At 40.5% G+C, this 10662-nt stretch overlaps 2 protein-coding genes across 2 annotated transcripts in view; one reads left to right on the top strand and one right to left on the bottom strand.

Annotated features, from left to right (window-relative positions):
* Positions 1 to 837: 837 nt before the first annotated feature.
* Positions 838 to 2097, top strand: LOC306929904 (E3 ubiquitin-protein ligase TRIM35-like; the record flags this gene model as incomplete). Its single annotated transcript, XM_079510636.1, has 1 exon — positions 838 to 2097. Exon 1 carries the CDS (start codon positions 844 to 846, stop codon positions 2095 to 2097), a length of 1254 nt encoding a protein of 417 aa, XP_079366762.1. The 5' UTR covers positions 838 to 843.
* A 729-nt stretch (positions 2098 to 2826) lies between these two features.
* dennd6a (DENN/MADD domain containing 6A) overlaps positions 2827 to 10662 on the bottom strand; it is a 17757-nt gene continuing 9921 nt past the window's right edge. Inside the window, exons 10-19 of the mRNA XM_079509200.1 lie at positions 10573 to 10662; positions 10146 to 10241; positions 9880 to 9974; positions 9610 to 9675; positions 9427 to 9491; positions 9108 to 9197; positions 7659 to 7822; positions 7424 to 7526; positions 6534 to 6608; positions 2827 to 6352 (exon numbers count right to left, since the gene is read on the bottom strand). The exon at positions 10573 to 10662 is cut by the window's right edge and continues 33 nt beyond it. Coding sequence (XP_079365326.1) covers positions 6221 to 6352; positions 6534 to 6608; positions 7424 to 7526; positions 7659 to 7822; positions 9108 to 9197; positions 9427 to 9491; positions 9610 to 9675; positions 9880 to 9974; positions 10146 to 10241; positions 10573 to 10662 — 976 coding nt within the window. The 3' untranslated portion in view covers positions 2827 to 6220. The remainder of the gene's footprint in view (positions 6353 to 6533; positions 6609 to 7423; positions 7527 to 7658; positions 7823 to 9107; positions 9198 to 9426; positions 9492 to 9609; positions 9676 to 9879; positions 9975 to 10145; positions 10242 to 10572) is intronic.

The raw sequence follows: 10662 nt of genomic DNA, 5'->3' as shown, positions 1-10662 counted from the left end.
AATAGTATTTTATGGTTAGTTGGTGGTGTTTTTTTGTTTTTCATGGCTGCATTGAATGGTGTTGATAATGGCTGATGACCGCTGGTCCACCTAATTTTGGGAATGTCACTTTAAAAACATTGTTTTATTATTATTTTTTGCAATTTGAACATTTTTAAATAGATTTTGAATAGTGGTTAAGTGTGGTTTTGCTTAGAATAAATAGCTGCATATCCTTGGTCATCCATGTCACACATTTGGCTTTAGTGTGTGTGTTGGATATAACACAAGTTTTATTAAACCACAAGGTGTGAGGTAGACTATGACCCCTGTAGAGAAACCCAAGCGTGATAAAATGCAATAAAACTGTCTTTGCGCTACAAAGGACAAGGTCCATACAATAATCAACGCAACAGGCGTTGTCCTTTTAGTAGACAGTACCATGTGATGTTTGTCTAAATCCGCCCCATACCTGACTCATGTGAGACAGACAGGAAACAAAGAGGTTAATCTTTTCTATACCACACACACTGACACAAAGCAAGAGAGTCACCTTCAGACCAAACACAAAACTTTCACCAAGGAAGGACAAACTGTCTTTACAGCTACAGGAGGAATCTTCTGCTGTTGACTCTGTCAGCCGAATGTGACATCTACAAGAACCAGGATTCAAACTGAGCATCACTCAAAATGGCTTCCCTGTTCTCGTTTTCAGAAGAGGAGTTTTCCTGTCCTGTGTGTTGTGATGTCTTCAAACAGCCTGTTGTCCTTACATGCAGCCACAGCTTCTGCAACGCCTGTCTGCAGGAATGGTGGAAAGAGAAGAAAATAAAGGAATGTCCTGTTTGTAGGAAAATATCATCAATGGAACCTTCCATAAACCTGGCTCTGAAGAACCTGTGTGAGACCTTCTTACAGGAGATAAGCCAGAGAGCTTTAGAAAGTGAGAGAGCTCCAAAAGGATCTGAGGATATTTGTGATCTGCACGCTGAGAAGCTCAAACTGTTCTGTGTGGAAGACCAACAGCCAATCTGTGTTGTGTGTCGAGTTTCTAAAAATCACACCAACCACAGATTCAGACCCATCAATGAAGCTGCGCTGGACCACAAGGAGGACGTTCAGAAATCACTGAAGCTCTTAATGGAGAAACTGGTGGTCTTCAATACAGTTAAAACAAACTGCGAACAAACAGGAGAACACATTAAGGTCCAGGCACAGCACACAGAGCAACAGATAAATACGCTGTTTAAGAAGATTCGTCACTTTCTTCAAGAGGAAGAGGAGACCAGGGTCAATGCACTGAGGAAGGAAGAGAAGCAGAAAAGTCAGATGATAAAGGATAAAATTGATCAACTGAACAAAGATATAGGAACCCTTTCACATACAATCAAAGCCTTAGATGAGGAGCTGAGAGCTGAACACATCTCATTCCTTTACAACTACAAGGCCACAGTGAAAAGAGTCCAACTCACTCCACAGGACTCAACGCTGGTCTCAGGAGCACTGATAGACGTGGCCAAACACCTGGGCAATCTGACCTTCGGCATCTGGGAAAGAATGAAAGATATGGTCTCCTACACTCCTGTGATTCTAGACCCCAACACCACCCATCCAGTATACATCCTGTCTGATGATCTGACCACTTTAAAACGTGGAGAGTCGAGACAGCAGCTTCCTGACAATCCAGAGAGATTTGACCACTACGGAAATGTCTTGGGTTCTGAGGGCTTTAACTCAGGGACTCACAGGTGGGACGTTGAGGTTGGAAACAACACAGAGTGGGAACTGGGGGTGTTAGCAGAGTCGTACCTGAGGAAGGGAGATGGAGGCGGTCCATACTGGAGAATAGAGTTCTATGAAGGCGTATACTCGGCAGAATCTTTACTCGGACCAACCACCGATCTCTCAATGAAGCATATCCCCCGGAGGATCAGAGTCCAGCTGGACTGGAGCAGAGGACAGCTGTCATTCTGTGATTCTGATACTGACACACACATACACACCTTCACACATACTTTCACTGACAAACTGTTTCCGTACATTTACACCACTGATAATTCCCCACTGAAGATATTACCAGGGAAGGTCTCTGTAATGATGAATGATGAAGATGATTGAATGGTTGAAAAGATTGATCGATTACTGCATGTATTCTGTAGATTCCAGGACAAGCTTCCAACACGCCTCCTCAGGAGACTTTGCTCAGATCTGAATCAATTTGATTTGGCATTAGGAACCCATTGTGACCACATGCCCTATACTTTATGTAATTTGGCAGAATTGGGTTTATTTGGGATAACCAGTGTCATATCTAATGTTTGTGTATACCCTATTAAGAACATGCCACTGCCCACCCCATATATTTAGTTATATTCTATGTTCTGTGCTCAATATGAAACTACGGTGTCAAATTAATGACATAATGAGAGGTAAACTGTGATCCCTGCTGGAAAACCAAGTGCTCTACAAAGGAGAAAGTCCGTACAAGAATCCATGCATGGATGTTGTCATCTTAGTGGATTGTTTGTCCTGTTTGTCTTCATTAATCCTGGAATCGCTATCTTGGGAAAGATTTTCAAAAACCTTTTCAAAACCTTTTTTAACCAGCCTAGACAAATATGCTTCATTGTCATTCAATCACCTCTCCAAATCAGATTGTAGTATAGCAGTAGTAACAATAGTAGCTGTAATAATATAGGTATAAATTATTGCAACCATAGGTCACAGATTACTATGAAATTACTGCAAAACCTGTCACGCCTCGTGACACGCTCCATGATGAGTCACTGTTGACTCTGTATGGTTTAAAGAAAGAATAGAAGTAAAATCAAGACATCATTTCCACATACGTATCTTGTCTTTAATTCGACACCCATTGACATAGTAAAATAATTATATTACATCATTATATCTGGGCCACAATTTCATTTCACAATATTATGTACAAAATCATTATTAGTATTAGTAGAGTGGAATATGAGAATAGTCCTCCATATAAAATTCAAACCCGTTACAATAAGGAGGATTTTTACAAATATAAAACTTAAGATGGTTGCTCAACAACCAGAAAATGTAACAGGTTTTACAACTGGTAGAATTTACCCCAAAATGTTTTCAAATGAATTATGAGACAGATCAGAACAATCTCAAATGTGATGGTTTCAACCATAAAATGATCAGAAAATGTTGTCTCTGAAGTAAATTAAACAAATGGTGAAAACAGCAGAAACCTTTGCTATAAACGTTTCATTTAATTTATATGTAATTGCCACTTGTACTTTTTTGTATTTTAACTATTAACTTATTGCTCTCAGTACTTAGTAATATAAGAGTCCAAAACTAGTTTGGGAGTTTTGCCGAGTGGCTCTTTAAAAGTTCAATATTATTTTTGTCATTTGACATTAAACTGCTGTGCTTTCTTATCTCAAGGCAAGTGTCATCACACAAAGGCGCACAAGGGTATGGTCATTGTTAAAGGTTCCATGAGGTTTTCCAGGTGACACATACCGCCCTTTAAGCTTGTGGTCCTCAATCCATATATTGACAAACATGCTTGCTCCACAGTCTATGCATGAAGAGGGAAAAGTCATTGCAGTCTTTGGTTGAGTTGCGATTTTGTTGTAGTGTTCTCTGTAATGCTTCATTTATACTCCATGTCGCTCAGCATAAATAGTACATCTACAATTTTCGGTATGTGACACCGCCGGACAACATATAAATCAGGCTTAAGGCACCGCCATCTTATGAAGCCAGCCCATCATCATATAATAATGCATTGCTTTCTGTGGAGGATCAACCAACACTGTGCTACCTGCGGCAGTGGTCACCAAATGTGTGACATGGATGACCAAGGATATGCAGCTATTTATTCTAAGCAAAACCACACTTATCCACTATTCAAAATCTATTTAAAAATGTTCAAATTGCAAAAAATAATAATAAAACAATGTTTTTAAAGTGACATTCCCAAAATTAGGTGGACCAGCGGTCATCAGCCATTATCAACACCATTCAATGCAGCCAGTGTATGGACATTTCCGCATTTCCTAGTGGCGTACTCGTGGTAGGCAGTATGTGGAAATGTCCATACTGGCTGAATTGAATGGTCTTGATAAGAACATACTGGTGATTATAGGTTGATAACATTCAAAGCGGGTGGGTGGACAGGGTTAAAGTGGTGGTTTACAGTTTGATTCTGAACATCTAACTAGCTGTAAATTAGTCTACCTTGAAGGCATGTTGCCAAAACAATAAAACACATTTTTTCTAAGCAATGAAAGAAAGGTGTAACCTTCCTTCATTTGATTTAATCTATGGATTGCGTTAGCATCTTTTTAATGGGAGGGCACTGCTCATTTGAATCAAATTCTGTATAATCAAGCAGTCACCCCCCCCCCCCCCCCCCTCCCATTCTGTTCTATTTTACTCTAAGAATTCTGTTCGTAAAACCAGTGTCATGATAATATGCCTTACATTATGGGAACTTATTTTACCAGTCCATATCGGAAAAGCCAAATAAAAAATAAAATACAATGCTGACAATACCAATAACTCCGGATAGGCCAGTGTTTATATATTGCAGTAAATAAATGATCAACTAAATGATCAAGATTTAGATTTTGAAGGATGTTTTCAGTGGTCAAATACATTCATCACTTTAGGATGGATGAAAACACAACAGTGGAAGTCTAGATTAGCTATCAATATTGTTAATAAAAGATTCTATATAAGAATCCTAACATTTTGTATGTTAGCTCATTATTTTCTTTCTTAATAGTACCAGTGATCTTGTGTAAGTGGAGTTAGAGATAGAGAACAGTAGACAGCATATCATTTGGTTAAATTTGTACACTCTCCGAGTTACAAAAGGATAAATGAACACAGGAGTTTACTGTGCACTGTGTACAGTGGTGACCATGTTACCACGGTAGAGGTCCCTCATCATTCATTGATCCTACATTAGTACAGTATATCGCCACTGCAGTCAATTCATAGTTTGAATACTACTCAGAGTAGATCAGCAGTCAGTCTTGGGACAATAAAATAAGACAAGTTATTGGAAATCACAAGTAAACTGAACATTTCAAGACATTATTTCCAACATTTTCCGTATCCGTTCCGTTATTGCCAGTTGAGATGGGATACAGTAAGATCACCTGACCTACATGCCAGGATCTGTTTGGCTCCTGAGAACAGCTGCAGGATATCAGCCAATAGAATAGCTACAAACTTCTCACAGAGTAAAATACGTGAACGTTAAATTGAAAAGGTGATATTGCCAGGTTACTAGGTAGAGCTGGTGATTAATGGTGTTTGAGTTCAATAAGTCCAATAAGAAATACTATTAAGCACCTCTTGGTCATGGCATTCAACAAAAGGTTTGAGTTGCATGTGTGAGTTAGCTGAAATAATGTTTCCGGTGGTTGTCGGCGTAGTTGTGCGTGCGCAGGTGTGGTGAAGTGCACTTCTTATTAAAGAAAAACAAACTTAATAATTTAAACCAGGTCCACTTATTTTAGTTGAGCTGGACTGGAGCTGCCCTCTTCTTGTCAATTTCAAAGTAAAAAAATAAAAATAAATAATTGAAAAAAAGAAGTGTCAGCGCCAAGGGGTCTACTTGGGTGGCTAACAACTAAAATGTGGAACTAAAATGTCATAGTCCATGGCGACACATGGACCTCTGCTGGTCTAGGGTAAGATACCAGTCTTCCCTCCCGTTTATCTCCTACACCTCTCTCTCTCACACACCTTTATTACTGTATCTCACTTACTGTTTCCCTCTCAGTTCTCATACAGTCTGTCTCAGTAAAGACAAAATACAAAAGGTGATTAAACAGTCCATTTTCCTTTGAAACCTTTTGGACCTTGATTAAAATGCCATGGTATCTGTGTCAACATATGTCACCTGATTATTATTGACAAAGACAGATGTCCCACTGTCAGTAGCCCTGGTGTAAAGTTATTAATGTTAAGCTGACGATAGGCTCCATCCACATGACAACCACCAACAGTGCATTCTGCGCGAGTCTACATCACACTGGAGAAGAGAGCCTGACCGTGACGCTGGGTTATCCTGGGATCCAGTTTGGAGACGCATCACCAAACGTGGAGCCAAATTGAGTCGCCAAAGAACAAGGCCCGTTGAGATACATTTCATCTCATAATGTGTGGACACACAGTAAATTCAGACCCATGAACCATCAAAGGAATGCTGGTCTACAAGGGGTCTGGGGTTCAGGGGTCAGGGTGTGGGCGGTTTGTGCAGAATGCCCTGCAGGTCCTCAGGTAAAGCCTGGATGACAGCCTCGATGTGAGCCTGCAGCTTTGCTAGTGTCCCTGGTTGCACCGGGAGCTGTTCCCTCTCTGCCTGGCTCTGGAGACACAATACAGTAACACTCATATTAACATACTATATTGTCTTTCTCCATTTGATTCCATTGGGTTCCCGATCAGTTTATACTGTCGATTATATTGTGTCTGTTGTGTCTCCATTGGGTTTCTGACAGTGTTTTACTGGTGTTTCTGTTGCGTATAATGCAGACACACATACTGACCAGTTTGTCTTTGAGTTTCAGCACCAGGTCCACAGTCTCTACTTCTGTATGTATCTGTACCCTCTGCTGTAAGTCCTGCACACACACACACACACACACACACACACACACACACACACACACACACACACACACACACACACACACACACACACACACACACACACACACACACACACACACACACACACACACACACACACACACACACACACACACACACACACACACACACACACACACACACACACACACACACACTATTCAAACTCTGTACATGAATCCGGCTGTCTTCTTAAGATTAGGGTTTACTGAAGTGCACACAGATCTTGTCTGTATGTGTCGCACTTGAGGAAATAAAATAATCTCCGTCTGGTGGACCTTTTTATTTTCTAGACAAAATGTGTCTTTTATATTAAGGGTGGGGTTCTGAGAGGTTTCCCACTGCTGAGAACAGGATTGCAGCATCATAAAACTGTCTTCCTTTCAGTGAGTAGAGAAATGATATTCTTAATTTTTACTACAGTTTTAGACTTCACACTTACCGTAACAGTATATGGGAAATACATAGTTCCTGGTTAGAGCATTAGAAAGAACTTGCCGATGCTCTGGACCAGAGCCATCTTCTTCTCATCCCTCTCTTCCCCTCCATTCCTCCTGCAACCCTCTCACTTCTCCATCTTCCTCTATCCCTCCCTCACCAGCCATCTTCTCCCACTCACTCTTCCTCCCTCCCTCTTCCTCTCCATCAGATTCCCCCTTTACTCCCCTTTTCTCATTTCTCCTTCACCCCTCTCTCTTCCCATCATCTATGTCACTTGTCTTGTCTCTTCCTCATCTGTCCATCTTCCACTCATCCCTTCCCCATCGTCTCATTCATCTCTCCTCACCTCTTCACAGAGGGCCTCCAGATGTAAAGCCTCTAATTTTTGAGTCATTTCTCTCCGTCTGTTTCTGAACCAGCCATCAAAGTTAGGAGACTTCAGGAACTGCCTGCACACGCACACAGGTACACGCACACACACACAAAACATAAGATCACAATACTTTTGTTCTTCAAAAATAGCACTGTTTATCTTTTTACTTTGTATGATGTGCACAAACATATGTAGTGTGTGTGTGTACCTGTACAGTCCTATCCAGTCTCCCTTCAGTCTAGATGTGAGTTGCGGTCCAGCTTTCTCCAGAGACTTTATGAAGTCTTCCTGTCTGAAGGCTCTGATTTGAGGAGGACTCTTCCATGGACAGATACTCTTCTGGAGGGGCATCAGACTGGCTACATAGCGCTCCTAAACACACACACAGACAGACATCTGACAATTTCAAAGGGCCTACCATTGGTAACTTCAGTGGGAAGTCAGTGGAAAATCCAAGCCTTGCCATGAAGAAAGGGGGGCATTATCAGGCACAACAATTGGGAGAATCTTACAGGGAAGGATCAAGAAAGTGTTAAGAGGTTGGCTACATTTACAAACAGCCTGAAATTAATTTAACCCATCCTACCCCGCTACAAAGTTACAGGCTAGTGGGCTACCATTCATTTACAACCGTAACCAGTGACATAAAGATACCAAGTAATGCCCGACATTTGTAGCTGGTATAAAATCTAGAATCCAAGTTGAGCTGGCTTCAACTAAGCTACAAAACGACCATAGCAGCAACTTTGCGGCTATGGTCAGAACAAGCAGAGAGCGACAAGAACAATAAGTAATGATAGACATCTTTGCTTATAGTATCATCCTGGTTAACATAGCAAACTAACACTGCATGGTAAGGTAGATATATCTATGTAGTGCTTATTTGTTACAAACGTGGTAGCCCCAATTGAAACCTGAAATGTCATGCGCAATTATTAATTTAAAAAAGTCTTTATGGTCCCAAAGGTTTGACTCGTACAACTCTGGGCCATTCAGTCCAACCACTCTCTGTAGCTCATTTGGCTGAGGTTGAACGGTCAGTGTTTTGTTCTACCACCACAAGATGGCATCATGGCACAATGATGTCGTCTAATCTTAGCCGGCGTCAGGATGTTAAATGTTTTATGGTGAGAACCGTGAGATATTTGCAAAGTAAATTTACATATGCCTGGAATTTGTTATCTGCATTTCCCACTCCAACCCATTAGGAGTATTGGGAGATGGAGAACGTCCTGTAACCTACTTGTTTGAGAAAGGTATTTTTAATAGTCAATATTTTATTATGAACAATTGAACTTTTTCTTTATTGTATACAAAAGGAATGTAATTTTTTTTAATTCTTTTTGAATGATTGCAATCAGTGCTTCTTGACAGAACCCTAAAATGTTATCCTAAAATAATCCCATTCGATCGTTATTGATGAATGAATCTGTTCGAAATCAACATTTTGGACACAAAAGCTCACGAAAATAAAAAGTTGGTAAATTTGTGTGAAAGGGGTATCTTTTTTTCTTCTGTATCGTTCACCAATGCCGAGTAGTATAGTATTATTTATTTATAGCATGGTATTTACCCAATACCAGCTTCAGCAACAGTACACCCAGAATCTGAAGCCAGTTTATTGGTCAAGTCTGGGGAAGTGGGGTTAAAATGTTACCAGTGGGATGATGAAGCTTTGAGTCAGTTCCAGGAAGTAACGTCTGAGAATTGCATTCTGGGCTGCTGAGGGCCTCTTCTGCTGCATACCCTGAGAAAGAAAAAAATCAATACTTTATAAATACAGTAAAAACTATTACAATGATCAAATACAACCTCAACAGAGGTGATACAAAAGCATTTACCAGGTACTACTTTTGCCCAATGAAAAAAAAGAATAATAATAATAAGGGTGAGAAAAGTTGGGTTAAGCCGGTACCTAGTCCTAAATCCATCCAGTTATAGCATGGCTAACAATAGAAGGTATAGTTAAATTGTACCTTCTGAAGCTGTTTGATAATGTCCTCATCTTTGTTCAGGAAGGGCTTGTACGCAGTGTACACACCTAGAGTAACACGCACACAGAAAACTGTGGGGTCAGTATTTGGTACTGGCCAAAGACATATATTATTAGAGCAACCAGGAAGGAAAGAGAGACAGATAGAAAACCATCAGAGTGATACCTGGTTTAGAGTCGAGAGTCTTCAAGTTTTTAAGTTTCTTGACTTTCATCTGCTTGGTTATCTCTCCTGACAGACAGGTAGATGCAGATAGACAGGGAGACAGACCGATAGAAGACAGAACATAGATTTAACTCCAACTAGTAACGAATTACAACTTCTACAATATTACAAATATTACTATTGTATTACTACTATTATTATTACTACTGCTATTACTACTATACATAATACAACTACTGTACTATTACTGATAATAACTAAGATTTCTACCCATTTGTGCCATGTCTCCATTGCGCATGATGTGTGGCCAATGCTGGAGGGTTTTAGCAAAGAACGGATTGGTCACTCCTAGAATAACAGATGGACTGACAGACAGAAAGAGAGAGCAAAGGAGAAAAGGAGAGAATGAGAGAGGGAGAGAATGAGGGAGCAAGAGAGGAAATGAATAAATATACACGTACATTTATTGTTCAAAAACATAATTTCTAATAGAATTTATAATATAATTAAGTAAGGCGTGTATGTGGGTTACTTACGGTGCCTGCGTTCTGGTTGTATATTCTTTAAACTCACTATCATGGATGGTGAAGTACGGTCTGAAATCACTGCAGTACCTCAGAGGAGAGATGCAGCTGCGCGCGCACGCACGCACACGCACACACACACACACACACACACACACACACACACACAGTATTGCTTTTCATTATTGTCTTGGTGGATAGAATTACAGTCACATCTGAAGCTAGGCTATATGTCTCTGGTCCAACCTGGACTATCTCCATCTTTGTCCCAACACAATTCCCTGGAATTGTGTTGCTTGTTCACAATTTATTTTATCTGATGAAGGTTTGTCCCTTTCCTCAAGTTGCTCTGAGTGAGCACATCATCTCTTTTTTCTTATGTCTCTGGTGCAACCTGGATTAACTGTGTCTGGTTCTGACCACACCCCCTCCTGCTCACCTGACCAATGCCAGCACAGTATCTGAGGACTCTGCAGGTGATGGTGCCATGACGACAAGTGCCTCCCCTAGCAACACGAGCTCCCACAAC

The sequence above is a fragment of the Electrona antarctica genome, assembly GCF_951216825.1.
Source record: "Electrona antarctica genome assembly, chromosome: 9".
Lineage (NCBI taxonomy): Eukaryota > Metazoa > Chordata > Actinopteri > Myctophiformes > Myctophidae > Electrona > Electrona antarctica.
This window is presented reverse-complemented; position numbering and strand designations above follow the sequence as displayed.